Source organism: Hippopotamus amphibius, chromosome 9, assembly GCF_030028045.1.
Source record: "Hippopotamus amphibius kiboko isolate mHipAmp2 chromosome 9, mHipAmp2.hap2, whole genome shotgun sequence".
In the NCBI taxonomy this organism is placed as follows: domain Eukaryota; kingdom Metazoa; phylum Chordata; class Mammalia; order Artiodactyla; family Hippopotamidae; genus Hippopotamus; species Hippopotamus amphibius.
Window position 1 is genome coordinate 47,432,887 of NC_080194.1, and position 16,479 is coordinate 47,449,365.

The 16,479-nt window shown below is 37.2% G+C and overlaps 1 protein-coding gene across 2 annotated transcripts; it reads left to right on the top strand.

Annotated features, from left to right (window-relative positions):
* Positions 1 to 528: 528 nt before the first annotated feature.
* CASP1 (caspase 1) lies at positions 529 to 13,216 on the top strand. 2 transcript variants are annotated; one of them, XM_057695977.1, is made up of 10 exons: positions 529 to 597; positions 1,232 to 1,498; positions 3,797 to 3,859; positions 6,856 to 6,971; positions 7,616 to 7,789; positions 8,253 to 8,487; positions 8,944 to 9,087; positions 11,975 to 12,084; positions 12,546 to 12,649; positions 13,061 to 13,212. In XM_057695977.1, the coding sequence occupies exons 1-9, from the start codon at positions 591 to 593 to the stop codon at positions 12,642 to 12,644; spliced, it is 1,215 nt and encodes a 404-aa protein (XP_057551960.1). In that variant the 5' UTR covers positions 529 to 590; the 3' UTR covers positions 12,645 to 12,649; positions 13,061 to 13,212. The 2 variants fall into 2 exon arrangements, with proteins under 2 accessions (XP_057551960.1, XP_057551961.1); XM_057695978.1 differs by lacking the exon at positions 3,797 to 3,859 and having other exon boundaries at positions 13,061 to 13,216.
* The last annotated feature ends 3,263 nt before the right edge of the window (positions 13,217 to 16,479 follow it).

Here is a 16,479-nt window from a genome sequence, read left to right on the forward strand (position 1 = left end):
ATTGATCATGAGGGCAGAACCCTCATGAATAGGACCAGTGCCCTTATAACAGATATCTCAGAGAGATAATTGTCCTTTCTGCCATGCAAGGACATGGTGAGAAGTTGGCAGTTTGCAGCCAAAAAAAGGAATTCACCACAACTCAACCACGCTGACACCCTGATCGTGGACTTCCAGCCTCTGGAACTAGGAGAAATACATTTCTCCTGTTTATAAGCCATCTAGTCTGTGGTATTTTGTTATAGCAGCCTGAATGAATGAAGATACCAAAGGATGAGTTACTCTTGCAGATCACACTTCATTATTATGAGTTTAATTGTGTCCATACTTTCCCATTCCTTTCTTATTCTGTAAGTCCCACACCCTTCCTACCCTGAACTGATTCAAGTTCTGGTGAAAGAAATTTCCCAAGGATACACTCCCTGATGTGGTCTAAGTGTCAGTAATCTGATAATTTCTTTGGAACAAAAATAAATGCATATCTACGCATGTGCCATGGATATTTTGCAATGTGTACACGCCCTGCTGAAAAGGAAGGTGAAACATGCTTTCAGTTTCATACCACACACCAAGGCTAAGAGAGAAAAGCCATGGCTGGTGAGTGTTTTACTGCAGACAGTTTCTTGAAAGAATAGTTTTGGAAGGGGCTGGCTTTTGTAGGAGCCATAATTAAGTTCTGTGAATGTTTAGGTGAGCAGAACAGAGAGAGTGCAAAGAGAAGGAGGGGTGGGGGAAAAGGGAAGGTGGGAAGGGGGCCAGAGGCCCCACATTCTTTAAAAAGAAAAGGCAAGGGCCGGAAAGGAACTGGGCTTTACTGGCTGGTATCCTGCTGTCATTTTGCAATCTTAACTGAATTCTTAAGTGTCATAGTCTGACAGAGGGTGCAGAATTGGCACAGAATGGGTATCAGCAGTTGTTGTCCCCAAAGAAAATGGACTATCACTATTTTATTTTATTATGCACAGTTGAATAAACATGAGACATGTTAGGATGACCCCTGGTTTTCAGGTACTAACATGGAGGAAGTAAATCTCAGTCTGCAGGTCACTCAGTGAACATACATGGGTAATACTGCAGGAAGAATAAGAGATGTGGGTGTCCTCAGGATTACCACACTGTGCGGGGAGGGACATTTTATTGATTAAATCTAAAGGAGGCTATTTCCCATTGCTGAGATGAAAGGAAAATGAGGCTGTTTTTGTGATATGAGGTATCCTTATGCTTCCAACAGACAAGGTCCTGAAGGAGAAGAGAAAGCTGTTTGTCCGTTCAGTGGGCATGGGTACAATAAATGGCTTGCTGGATGAACTATTAGAAAAAAGAGTGCTGAACCAGGAAGAGATGGAGAAAGTAAGAGATGAAAATGCTACAGTTATGGATAAGGCCCGAGCTTTGATAGACTCGGTTATTCGCAAAGGGCCCCAGGCATGCCAAATCTGCATCAGTCATATTTGTGAAGACGACCTCCCTCTTGCAGGAACACTGGGGCTATCCTCAGGTAAGGGTCAATGACTTAGACTGAAGTTCATGTAGGTCCTGTGTCTTTATGCCTAACATCTGATTTCTTCATTGGTCATGTTAGTTTGCAGACAACTTCCTTACCTCTGGCTTCAGGGCCCCATTTCTGTATCAGTGGTCATATTGCATACCCACTTTCTCTTTTCTTCTTTTTCCTGTTCTCTTGGCCTTAGTGGCCTTCTTTTGATTAAAACTCATTTCCTATCCTGAGTATGTTGTAGCTCACGAGAACAGTCTTGTATAGCTTCTTGCTGTATTCACCAGTTCTCCTAGCAAGGCACTATTGACTTATGTAGTTAGTTAGTTTGTTAGTTAGATAGCTAGTTAAAGTCTAGAGGTCCTTAGGAACATATGTAGTCATCTGACACAAATGTTTAAGGTCTGTAATCAAATACTTTGTGCAACTTCTCTCCAAAATTTTACTCTCCAGGAGGAATAAAATAGATTTCAGGCAAGTGGAACACTCAGAGATAAATTCAATGCTTACAGAAAAGTAAGGATTTTAAGGAGACTCTGTCTTTTAGTTGCCCCCTTGCATTTTCTTTTGAGTAAGATTGTGCTAGTACGGTACTCTGCTGGGGACCATTCTGGGAGGCCCACTCCCTCTATTTTAGTCTCCCGAGGGCCCAATACAGGCTCAGTTATCTGAGCTGCCCCTTCTATGGTTCCCTAGTTCCTCCATACAAAAAGACAGGCGTACTGATGGACTTCCAGTTACTGATTTCTTTTGTGCTTCTGGAAGTCATTCAGGGGAAGAAGATGTTATTTGGAAAAAAGAAGCCATTTTTTCCTAGGGATTGAAAGAAGCCTGTGCCCCTCTGAGTGACACAGCAAAAGCTTTTCTGTGTTGAATTTCTTTTCTTTTTTTTTTTATACATCTTTTACATTAAGCCCCATCCCCAGGAATTAAAGAAAATCAACCAATAAGGGTCTAGAATATTTGTATAATAGCAAAAGTTTTTTCTTCCTTATCATATTGCTTTCAACTCATAGTCCTTCAACCCTAGAGGCACTTGTACAATTCATTGTGATAACTCTGTTTCCTGGAGTCTGCCTCTCTAATTGTCAGATGACGCCTCCTCAATCAGGGTTACCATGGCCTTTTTCCTCCTCACCTATTTGCCGATTGTTTCAGGGCCCTAGTGTATGATTATAGGATGTAATATTTAAACGTACTCTAAGGGGAGATATATTAAAAAAAAACAAAACTTCTTGGCATACACATTACTGAAATAACAAGGGCTCCTCCAGAAATGTTCTTGAATTTATTGATGGTTAATTTAGTCCAGCAGTCTATATGGGAAAGATAGGGCAAACTGTAGCCTGCTGCCTTGGACTTGAAGTTTTGTGGGATTCCTATGGCTCTTCAGCAGAAACATGAACCGTATTTTGCCTATGGAAATCTTGTCTTCAATAGGTACTATGAGATAAAGACTTAAGGTATTTTTCATTTGTTGGCTCATGCCAGTTCTTAAGTTTCTGGAATAAGCTTCTCAGGTGGGTGTTGCTATATTGAGATCCTTATAAAACATTAAATAAATTTAATTTCAATTCTTGTTCTTGAAATTGAAAATCATAATGTATAGTGACCCCAGAGAACATATTAATAGATTTGAGTGAGTAAAGCAAATGCAGATTCCAGAGGCTGTGGTCGGGCTCCTGTAACATGCATAATAGCAAAGAACACTTTGTGGACTGGAGAGTAGCTTAGTGATTAAAAGCCCTGTATTGATAATCAGGACATTTTGTGTTCAAATCCTGGATATACCACTTTTCAGTTCTATGACTTTTAGGAATTTTACTTAACACTGATTGGGGGTTGACCTCAATTTTATTCTAATTTTCTGCTGTGATAAATCTTGGCATGGCTAAGTGTCCAAGCATAGATGCCTTTTATTCTTAGCTTTCTCCAAAGTCCAGATCAACTCTGAGCTAGACAACTTCACTTTGCATACACACCTGTTAGGCCGTACAGATCACCTCAGGAGCCACCTTAAAACATGTGTGAGTCTATAGTCAATGCTACTTCGGTTCTACTTTTGTCATAGAAAGTAGAAATTAAGGAAGCCACTTCCAGGCACTTTTCTTCTACCACTAGCCCAGTCGGTCATGTATAGAAGCTTTTGTTTCCCAGTGATGAGTGTGGCTACAGGTGAATCACATCTTGAACAGGATCAAGACCTGTGGCAAGTATCTTTAATAGGGAGTATCCAACACATTGAGGTAAAAATCTCAGAAATTGTAAGTGACTATTTCAATGTCCCTCATCTTTCCTCAGGTTCACAATCTGGAAACCATCTTAATACACAAGAATCCCAAGCAGTGGCTTCTCCTTTCCTAGGTAATGGTATTTTCAAGGCAATAACATTCTTTGAACTCCAACTTCCTTGACATCAAATACAGATTAATGGGATGAACCCAGGATAAGGGGGCTATCGGTAATTCCCACAGATTTATTCTATACCTTCTTTTCTTCCTAATCTATTCTGCTGCAGAAGGAGCTGTTCCTACCACTTCACTATCATGTTTATACTAACAAATTCTGAATCTGTATCTCAAATCCTAATTAACCACTTGAGTGCCACACTTCACTATAAAGTGTCTACAGAACATACACACTCATCTCCTGCAGACACATTTAACCTACATGGGCCCAGAGATAGCTTGCCATCCTTCCCCCACCTTGCTTCTCCTCCACTTTCCTCTAACTTGATTAATGGTGCCACCATCACCCAGTTATTTAAACCAGAAACCTGAAAATATCTTAGACTCCTTCTTCACCCTCACTTCCAACATTCAAGCTGCAGCCAGATTTTATTGATTCCTCTCTCAAATTCAGATCTGTCTCTGCATTTCTACTTCTACTGTTAGATTTCAGAGCCCCTATTCCTACAGTGTTCCATAATTCTCCAGTCATAACTCTCACTATATTTGTCTTGTAATTTTTTTTTTAGTAAATACATCCTTTTCCCTCACAGGACTTCAAGCTTTATGAGGAAATTGAACATATCTAATTTATTTATAGATCGCCTCTAATAGAAGTTGACCTGTAATGTACGCACAACAAATATTTAAGACTATTTCACTGAATAATTTGTCCAAAATTGCTACTATTTACTATGTCATTAGAAAATATTTAGCACATGCCAACTGTGTTACAGACCCTGTTCTATGAACTATTTAGAGAGTAATGAGCAAAATAAGCAAGGCTCTTGCTTTCATTGAACTTACATGTATATATGAATAGTGAATGAATAGGCATTTAAGAGGCTCCACCATCAAATTAAAGCCTGACAAACATTTAGGGATGGAAATGACACTACACATATCCATATCAGTTAAGATGATATGGAATGTTGTAATAGAGACAAATATTTATAATGGCTCAGATATGATAGAAACTTTTTTTCCCAAATTCTAAAATGGACATTTTTCATCAGAAGGCAGCTTTCCTCCAACTGCTAATTCAGATACCTAGGCCTCTTCCATCCTATGTCTCTGATATCTGTAACGTATGATGCAAAAATAACTGTGGTGATAACAATCAAGTTAATGGCATTGGAAAGAATATGTGGGATCATTTGTGAGAAATTTTGCTAGGTTTGACCTGCATGAATCACACAGTGTTTCAGCTTGCATCCCTTTGTCTAGAAGTTAGCTGTATGGTCATACCTAATCACTGGACTTGTTGGCAATATAGATCAGCTGTGTGTTCAGGAAAAAGAATAAAGTGTCTTGTTGAACAGCTAGCCAGTCTCTGCCACAAAACAAGTGAAAAACTTTTCATTCCACAGAATATTGCAGGTAGCACAAGAAATACATAGGTCCCAGATGACAAGGAAGTTCTTAAAAATATTTCACTGCTCTACCCTGAAAATGATGGTCTCAGCTTTATTGAATTAAGGTGATTATGCATTAGATTTCTTATTAGCTAACCTTATTTTTGTCTGAATCCAGCCTCTTGCTTACCAAATAATCAGTGCTTTACTTGTCCTGGAACATCCACAGTTGTGGACTGATTTCATCACAAAGTAACCCTTTTCTCTTAAAATAAAAATACCTTATATTTGGAAGAAATTTAGAGGCCAGAGAAGCATATATTTCACCAAGTTTAGAAATTACTCTAGTGAATCTATTAAGGGTGCATATTTTCTTAAATATTTCATGGGATGGATATTTCACTATATAACTGAATGTCATAAGAAAAAAAAGCTCTAATAAAATCCAAATATTTGTCTTTAATTTTTTCTATTGTTCTTCAGACTCCTTTACAAAGAAATACATTTCTTCCACATGATAATGATTTGTATAGTTTTCTCAAATATATCCATTCTAATTACCTCTTACTTTCTCCACAGTCAATACACTGTATGCTACCTTGGTTTACCTGAATACACTACAGTTTCTTCAAATTCCCCTTCAAAACTGAATATAATTTTCTTGTTTGAATAGTTTAGTTCCTAAAAGATCTTCCAAATATCAAGAAAACTTATTTCTATATGAAACAAAGATTATGTTAATTTCTTTAGAAAATATATCACATTATTGGATGATGTTGAACTTGTGACCAATAAACCCCCAAGGATTTTCTCATATAAACCACTGTGAAAACTCTTCCTCACACGTTTGCGCAATCAATATTTAATACTATAAATCCCTCTAAGTGTACACTTTGATTTTAGCATTTATCATTCTGTTTCATATACATTGTAGTTCATGTATTCGATATCTTCTCCTTCTTCCCATATGTGCATACAGTAGAGAGATCCTAAAGGTTAGGACAAAGGCTCACACTTTCCCTTTCTTCCTTCCTTCCTTCCTTCCTTCATTCCTTCCTTCCTGCCTCCCTTCCTTCCCTCCATCTCTAATGCCACTCTCATGCCTGTTAAGCAAATAAATAACTAAATAAATAGATAGAGACATATGTTTTTTTAAATCATTGAAATAGCTTCATTAAGGCCTACCTCCATTATCGTAAGCTTTCAATTATTTGAAATGCATTTATATATTTATTTTATCTAACACATTTTTTCTGAGAATCTTATCATGCATGGCCTTAAAAAACTCCCTTTCGATTTTTTTAATGAAAAACATTTGTGAAATGCTGGTTCTAAGAGATGAAGGGATGTGATACCTGTATCACACCACTGGAAATCTTAGGTTTGGAATGTATTCCTTTGGCAGAGATGCATTCAGTGGTGTTAAGGACTATCCTAGGATTGTCTTCCTAAGGATTAATTTTCTTTTCCATGGCTTCACACACAGATGATTTTAGGAAGAGCACCAAATGGGACACTCAGGGATGCCATTATTCATAATGTTTCTTGTCTCTTGCAGCTCTTCAGGCAATGCAGGACAACCCAGTTAAGCTTGCATCTTCAGGGCTGAAAGGGAACCTCAAGCCTTGCCCCCTAGAAACAGCCCAAAGGATACGGAAAGAAAAGTCAACAGAGGTGCTGTACTTAGAACATAAGGACCCGGGTGAAAGACACACTTTAGACAATTCTAAACTGCAGTGGTTTTTCTTAGAGCTAATTTCCTTGAAAGGTTTTAGAAAACCATTCTGTTTCTTCCCTTACATAAAGAATTCTTATTTCTTAGGTTTTTATGTAGAGATTTCCAAGTTTGGTCCAATTCCCTGAGTAAATAATTATAATAATAACAACAATGGCATCCACTTAATGCTTAATATGAATCAGACACTGTTCTAAGGGTGTTGCATAGAATAACACCTTGAACACTCAAAATAACCCATTTTAGAGATCAGGAAACTAAGACATGGGTTGTTAAATATTTCAGCTAAACCAGTAAGTCAAGGAATCAATTTTAAAATTGAATCATTATGACTCCAAGCCAGTTCATCTCACACAGCCCTATCTCTCAAAAGTAATTAAATCAAGTGCTTGGCTTCCATCTGGGCATTTGCAAATTTTATTCCACTTCTATGATAGGACTCATTCCCCCTCCCTTTTTAATCTATGGTTCAAGAGATTAGGTTTCTGGAGAGGACTAAGGGAGGAGAAGCTGTCTCAAACCCTCAAGATGAATATTTAATAAGAGAGAACAAGACTGTTCATCCAACCTGCATTTCTTACAGATCTACCCAATAATGGAAAGGTCAATCCGCACACGTCTTGCCCTTATTATCTGCAACATAGAGTTTGAAAATCTTCCCAGGAGAGATGGAGCTGATGCTGATATCAGAAACATGAAGATGCTACTAGAAGGTCTGGGGTACAATGTGGATGTGAAAGAAAATCTCACAGCTTCGGTAAAGTCCTTCATAAGACAAGAGACAGTAGTCATGACCTTTATATTCCTAAAGAATGTTAGAAAGATTGGTTGTAGAACTGGAAACTTAATCTCTTGATAGTCTAAAATCTAAATTTGTTCTTGTAGGGAACTTCATGCTTCTAACCTAGAGTCTTTTAGCAAGAGTCCAGTGAAACTTTTAACTGGCAAGTGTTCTATTAAATCAATAATGTTCATGGCCAAAAATATAAACAAACAAACAAACAAACAAATAAATAAAGTCCCTTACATTCTACTAGAAATCCCTGAAAGGCATTCCATAACCCTTTCTTCACCTTTTTGTGAATTGAAACTTAAATTTTCTTTTTGTAGCCCATTGATTTTCATATCGTCCAGGAATTCCTTAAGTGTCTCTTTATTGTATTCCAAGGTGCCATGTTAACCAATCACATAGTTCAAAATCAGTGATATGTCTCTTCCAGGACATGACTGTAGAGCTGAAGGCATTTGCTGCTCGTCCAGAACATAGGACCTCTGATAGTACTTTTCTGGTGCTCATGTCTCATGGAATTCGAGCCGGCATTTGTGGGAAGAAATACTCTGAAGAAGTCCCAGATGTATTAGAAGTCAACACCATCTTTCAAATTTTGAACACCTGGAACTGTCCAAGTCTGAAGGACAAACCCAAGGTGATCATTATCCAGGCCTGCCGTGGTGGTAAGTGCTAATGTCTGTTAGAACACAAGACATTGAAGTATTGATCTCATCATCTGTATATATCCAATATTTTTCACTTCCTTTGAGTCTACTCTTTAATGTCAAAGAAAAACTTTAATCTTGTTTGGTGACAGTAGATGTTCTTTGACATTATAAACAAGATTGTAGCTTCTGTGAGTTGTATGACTGGTTGGTAGATATTTGTTCCATTTTCAACTGAGATACCGCTTTTAAACTTAAGACTTTGATACCTGGAATGGATGTTGTTAGAACAGCATTTGAGGGTTAAGAGAGATAAGAGTTGTTGAAAAGATAGTTTTTGAAATGTATGTGTGTATCTGCATGTGAATTGAAGCTGATGACAAATAAATTGATAAATAATGTTGAACATATGTTTAGGGGAGAAAGTTCTCTTGACTCTTTGTAGTCACACAAAACCAAATTTTGTCTTTCCAGAGAATCAAGGGGTGGTATGGGTAAAAGATTCAGTAGAAGCTTCTGGAAACTGTTCCTTATTGGTGCCAGAGGATTTTGAGGAGGATGCCATTAAGAAAGCCCACGTAGAGAAGGATTTTATTGCTTTCTGCTCTTCGACACCAGGTAATGGGTATCTGTGTAAGACACATTTGTGGGCATTACCAATGCAGAAACTCATACCCATCCTTTAAAGTGTGGATATCTGTGTTGACCTTTCCATGAGAATTCTGAAAACTAACTCAAGACTTCCTCTCAGTTATACCTTAAGTTCCTCTTATCTGTGGAGACCAAATAAATATACATATATTTGTACTAAGTTAGTAATTAGTAAACTCCCATGGTGCAAAATATTTTCCTGGACTGTGAGGAATAAATAGAAACATATCTACACCAAAGTAAATTAGAATCTGATTCTGCATACAAAAAGGTCAACATTTTGGGAACACTCAACAGTTCAATTTGCCTAGACATATATTTATAAAACAGTGGTATTTATAAAAGGGGTAGGGAGAGGCAGAAAAGCAGACAAAGCATATTGAGGCCCTAAGTTAAAGTTGTTTCAACTAGAAGTATGGAGTTTATGAAACAGAAAAAAACTTGAATGATTCTAAGTCTAGGCTTTGGATTAAGAGTACTGCCAATTATAATCTGATTCTGCCATGTAGTACTTTGCATTTAACGTCTCTAGGCTTTCTTTGAATTCTTCACTAATAAGTGTGAAAACAAATATCATTGTTATAAGGATTAAATGAGATAATAAATATGAAATATCGAGTATGACACAGAGTAAAGCACAGGTTAAATGGTTGTTACTATTAAAGATGTTTCTATGTTGTAACAATGCAAGGTTTTACCTTGAGTTACTTTCCATATCAAGGTTTAAATAAAAGTCATCAACTATGCTTTGGAATTTCTTGGACATTAACATTATCTTGATTATTTCAAGCCTTTAAGACTTGTCTCTAATCAAATAGTTTAATTGACAGATCATTTTCTATAATGAGGTACCATCTCTCAGGAGGTAGCCTATTTTTGCATTGTGTTGACCATATCTGGATGTAGAAATCAATTTTTTTTAAACAATAAAAAACAATGACACTAGGAAAAACCTCCACACATTTACAGTTTGATTGTATTTAGCAGATTTTAATATTAGATGCAACTACTTTTAAAAATCCTTTGATCCCAGCCTTCCACAAGAGACTTACCTCTGGCTATGTAGGCCCCTGGCTTCTTGACATCCATTGTGGTGATTTCTGTACCCTTTCCATTCACTTTCCTCACCATCCTTTCCAGATGATTCGTAGAAACCCCAATTAAGTTGTCTTCAGTTTCCACAGGTAAACCTATCTTTGCATTCTCTGGTATTAATCCCAATTACATTGTACACAATGCTCTTCTGAAGAAAAGTGACCATCCCCTACCTAATTTCACAAAGAACTTGCAGAGATACCAGCCTACAACTCTCTCCCACTCACTCCTTTAACTATAACCAGCTTTATAAGACCTCTGTTGTTTTAGATAGGATTTTAATCTATTACTACTAGGGCAAGTCAAAAATTGTCCACACTCCGGCTGCAGAAATTATTCTAATTTTTAGAAAAGGCAAATACATCATTTTTTGACATAATTTCCTTGCTTTTCAATACACTTTGTGCATCTGCCAACAAGCTTTTGTATCCCCTCATTAAAAAATGTTTTAGGCTGAGCTGCAAGCCATGAATGCATTGCTGTCTTCACGTCTTCACTTGGGCAGGCATCAGGATCCTTCTTGATGCCTAACACTTGTGTGGCCTTCCTAGAACTTCTCTATCCATTCATACATACTTCTTTGTGACAAAAATACTTTCTCCATATTGTGCACAAAATCTTTGATAAATAACGGCACCAGGTACACCCTCAGACCACAAAAAATGAATCACCTCATGCTGCTCTTCTTTCGTGCAAATCGCAAGTGGGGCATCCATTTTTGCTTGCACCGTAGTTACAAATGAACTGATGTAACATGTTCACACCTGCACAGCATTGACTGGGGAGACAGTAGCCTTGAATGGAAAGTGCTGATAAGACAGTGCTGCCAACAGAAGTTTTAATATGATCAGAGTGTTGATAATTTTTGACTCACACTCATTATACAGTTTATTACCATTTTTACTGGCTAAAAGGTTTTTGAAACATATCTCCATGGTTAAATGCATAGCTATTGATATTTTTTTATATATTCCTTTGCATAAGTTTGAAATGGCTTCATAATTTATATGTCTCTACTATATTGTATAATTATTCTTTTTCAATATGTCTTTTCCATAAGGCTGTTTTGTTCTCCAATAGACTATGATCTTTCCCTCTTAAATCTTTTCTAGATATGTGCTTCTTTTCTATTGGTACCATTTTCATAGTTAATTAATATTTTTTTTGTCTAAATACCTTTTGGTCAATATTATTTGATTTTAATTAAATTATAAAGTAGATAAATTGAAATATTATTATTATTGCCTCGAATAGACTGGGTGTTACATGTCTTATATTCTCCCAGATCCTTGTGATGAATGACATCTAATATGAAAATATATCTTTGTGGCAGAAATTATTACCGTACTCATTGTAGTCAAGGCCATTGCATTTCAGAGTATATAATTAACTTAAGTCAGTAAGCAGCACTCTTGGAATCCACACTCAGGTGTTTCTTCCTCAAGGCTCAGTCATTCCCCTCCATCCCATTCTGCTTTTCTCTCCTTCTCTACTAGATTTGTGCTTCCTTGAACTCAGAGACTGTGCTGCCCTAACATCTGTACCATATACAGCATACTTCATATGACTTTAACAGCTGTCAAATATCAGTGAAAATATACACACTGAAAGTTGAATATATTCACTTAAAAATAACATATGGTCTGTAGGAAATAGCATAAACTCAACAGTCTGCCTCAGTTGGAATAGAAATTCTAGGACTCCATTTCTGTGGCCAGGCAAAAGCTTGCATGAAATTTGGAATGTGCTTTCTTCACAGATAATGTTTCTTGGAGACACCCCATATTCGGCTCTCTTTTTATTATTAAACTCATCAAAAATTTTCAAGAATATGCTTGGTCCTGTGACTTGGAGGATATTTTCCGAAAGGTAGGTACTAGATACTTCTTACACTCTACTTCCCAGTTTGACTGTTCTAATTGGAAACCTAGGGAGCAGCTCTGGACATGTTTTATTTTCTATTTAAAAATGCCCTCCTTTTCAAATGAGTTTTGAAGTTCTTTGGTGAGTCAGCCAACCTGGAAGCCAGTTCCAAGCTTTTATGACCTAGAAAACAACCCCTAGAAAACAATCCTGTATTTTAACTTCCCTCTTTCCTCAATAGACAAATGAGTGGACTTTAATTTGCTTGTGTCCATGACTGTTAGATTCAGTAGATTTTAAAAACATGGTCATTCCATTCTTAGATATGCATATTGCTGATTTGCACAGAGGCACAACCTTTTTGTTTTTATCATTTATTTTTCTATAATTTTTGCAATTTTTCCAGCATGAGTGAAAATCCGTCCACTCAGGAAAAAAAAAATCTACATATCTTCTTTTCCTTTTAGGTTCGATTTTCATTTGAGCTGCCAGATGGTAGGGCACAGATGCCCACTGCTGAAAGAGTGACTTTGACAAGATGTTTCTACCTTTTTCCAGGATATTAAAATAAGTAAATTGTACAGACAGATGTGTGTGTGGTACGGGTGGGACGAGGTTGGGGGAAGAGTGCTGAACTACATCCTGGTCAAGATCTCAAGGTCTAGTATAATAAATGGCGGATAATGAAAGGATGCCTTTCTGCTGTTTAGTGCAGAGCAACGGCATTTCTCTCAAAGTTCTGCAGAGATAGATGGCTCATTCTTAAGATTTGCTGCTATAGATTGAGAGGTGGCCAGAGATGGTGAAAGCTCAGTTTTAGATGTTCCTCCCCTTTACCATGGAAGGGCAATATTTAGAGATAACACGGGCTCTTCCCTCTTATGAATGTGTGTAACCCCTTGGTGGAGTGATTTTGTAAGCTGAATTTCTTTTAGCAGAATTCTTTTTTATGTTTGTTTTATTTCCTCTTCCTTTTCCATAGGAAGCCAAGAGTTCTGTCATTCTGTACCTGTTTTGGAATCCTGTCAGCAGAAAACAGACATTTCTTTAAACATTCCAATAAATCTGAAATAAAAATGAAAGGCGGTCATTTTTATTTCACCACTCTGAGAAGGCAGGGGTGAAATTTGGAGCAAGTAATGGATTTGGAGTCCTTAGACTTCATAAGAACTGAACTGGCTAATAACACCATTCTTTCTTTCTAGAAACCATTTGCTAGACTTTCTGCATTAGGGATACAGATACAAATTACAGTAGGCACCAGACTTCAAAGAATTGGGAGCTCAACAAGAGAGATTCAGAGAAGGTAATGTGATAAGTAATTTATCCAAAATAGCAGAGTTTACCACTGACAAAGTCATGATTACAGTTTACATAATTGTAGCCCCTTCTTAAGCCACTTTAGGAATACAAGGTAACAGTTGTTTTTAACTGAGGTATAGTTGCTTTACAATGTTGTGTTATTTTCTGCTGTACAAGAAAGTGAATCAGCTATATGTATATGAGGATGACTCAAAAATTATCCTTCCTCTGGCTGTAGAATTTATAGAATTTTTAATGTAACCACAGTGTGGATAATTTTTGATTCACCCTCATACATCTATCCCCTTCCTCTTGGACCTCCCTCCCATCCCCACTCATCCCACTCATCTAGGTCAACAGAGAACACTGAGCTGAGCTCCCTGCACTATATAGCAGGTTTCCACTAGCTATCTGTTTTACACATGGCATTGCATGTATGTCAACCCCAGTCTCCCATTTCATCCCACCCCCCTCCCCCCACCATGTCCACATGTCAGTTCTCTACCTCTGCATCTCTATTCCTGCCCCGCGAACAGGTTCATCTGTACCATTTTTCTAGATTCCACATATACGTGTTAATATACAATATTTGTTTTTCTCTTTCTGACTCACTTCACTCTGTATAATAGACCCTAGGTCCATCTACATCTCTACAAATGACCCAATTCCTTTCCTATTTAAGGCTAAATAATACTCTATTGTATATATGTACAACATCCTCTTCATCCATTCATCTATCAATGGACATTTAGGTTGCTTCCATGTCCTGGCTATTGTAAACAGTGCTGCAGTGGACATTGGGGTGCATGTGTCTTTTTAAATTATGGTATTCTGAGGGTATATGTCCAGTAGTGGGATTGCTGGGTCATATGGTGGTTCTATTTTTAGTTTTTTAGGAAACTTCCATACTGTTTTCTATAGTGGCTGTACCAGTTTACATTCCCGCCAACAGTGCAGGAAGGTTACTTTTTTTCCATACACTCTCCATCATTTATTGTTTGTGGGTTTCTTGATGATGGCCATTCTGACTCGTGTGAGGTGATACCTCATTGTAGTTTTGATCTGCATTTCTCTAATAATTAGTGATGTTGAGTATCTTTTCAGGTACTGTTTGGCCATCTGTATGTCTTCTTTGGAGAAATGTCTATTTAGGTCTTCTGCCCATTTTTTATTGGGTGGTTTGTTTTCTTGATATTGAGCTACATGAGTTGTTTGTGTATTTAGGAGATTAATTCCTTGTCAGTTGCTTCATTTGCAAATATTTTCTCCCATTGTGATGATTGTCTTTCCATCTCATTTATGGTTTTTCTTTGCTATGCAAATCTCTTGTTTCATTAGGTCCCATTTGTTTATTTTTGTTTTTATTTTCATTACTCTAGGAGGTGGGTCAAAAAAGATCTTGCTGTGATTTATATCAAAGAGTGGGCTTCCTATGTTTTCATCTAAGAGTTTTATAGTATCCGTTGTTACATTTAGGTCTTTAATCCATTTTGAGTTTATTTTTTATGTATGGTTTTAGTGTTCTAATGCCATTATTTTACATGTAACTGTCCAGTTTTTCCAGCACCACTTATTGAAGAGACTGTCTTTTCTCCATTGTATATTCTTGCCTCCTTTGTCATATATTATGTGACCATAGGTGTGTGGGTTTATCTCTGGGCTCTATCCTGTTCCATTGATCTATATTTCTGTTTCTGTCCCAGTACCATACTGTCTTCATCACTATAGCTTTGTAGTAGAGTCTGAAGAGAGGGAACTTCATTCCTCCAGCTCTGATTTTCTTTCTCAAGATTGCTTTGGCTATTTGGGGTCATTTATGTGTTTCCACACAAATTGTAAAATTTTTGTTCTACTCTGTGAAGAATGTCATTGGTAATTTGAAAGGGATTGCTTTGAATCTGTAGATTGCTTTGAGTAGTACAGTCATTTTCCCAATATTGATTTTTCCAATCCAAGAACATGGTATATCCCTTCATCTGTTTGTGTCACCTTTGATTCCTTTCAACAGTGTCTTATAGTTTTCTGAAAACAGGTCTTTTACCTCCTTAGGCAGGCTTATTCCTGGGTATTTTATTGTTTTTGTTGCAATGGAATATGGGATTGTTTACTTAATTTCTCTTTCTGATCTTTCATTTTTAGTGTATAGGGGTGCAAGAGATTTCTGTGTGTTAATTTTGTATCCTACAAATTTATCAAATTCATTGATTAGTTCTAGTGGTTTTCTGGTGGCATCTTTAGGATTTTCTATGTATAGAATCATGTCATCTGCAAACAGTGACAGTTTTACTTCTTCTTTTCCAATTTGGATTCCTTTTATTTCTTTTTTTTTTTTTTTTTTTTTCTTTCTTAGGGAGGGTGGGAGGGAAGCTCTGAGTGAGGGAGGATGAGGAAAGCTCTGACTGAGGGAGGGTGGGAGGGAATTTCTGAGAGAGAGTGGATGGGAGGGAAGCTCTGAGAGAGCGGGGGTGGGAGGGAAGCTCTGAGTAAGGGAAGCTCTGAGAGAGGGAGAGTGGGAGGGAATTTCTTTTTTTTTTTTTTAATTTTTAATTTTTTTAATTTTTTACAATAAACTGCATATATTTAGAGTGTACAATTTGGTATTCCAGCCTCCCAATTTGTTCCCCTCCCAACCCTCCCCACTTTCCCCACTTGGTGTCCATATGTTTGTTCTCTACATCTGTGTCTCTATTTCTACCTTGCAAACCAGTTGATTTATACCATTTTTTATAGACCACATATATGTGTTAATATACAATATTTGTTTTTCTCTTTCTGACTCAACACTCTGTATGACAGTCTCTAGGTCCATCCATGTCTCTACAAATGTCCCAGTTTCATTGTTTTTTACAGCTGAGTAATATTCCATTGTATGTATGTATCACATCTTCTTTATCCATTCATCTATTGATGGACATTTAGCTTGCTTCCATGTCCTGGCTATTGTAAATAGTGCAGCAATGAACATTGGAGTGCATGTGTCTTTTTGAATGATGGTGTTCTCTGGGTATATGCCCAGTAGTGGGATTGCTGGGTCATATGGTAGTTCTATTTTTAGTTTTGCAAGGAACCTCCATACTGTTTTCCATAGTGGCTGTATCA

Coding starts and splice junctions, on each gene's coding strand:
- CASP1 (XM_057695977.1), top strand. Junction 6,972..7,615: donor GGAAAGAAAAGTCAACAGAG/GTGCTGTACTTA, acceptor CATTTCTTACAG/ATCTACCCAATAATGGAAAG. Junction 7,790..8,252: donor AAGAAAATCTCACAGCTTCG/GTAAAGTCCTTC, acceptor TGTCTCTTCCAG/GACATGACTGTAGAGCTGAA.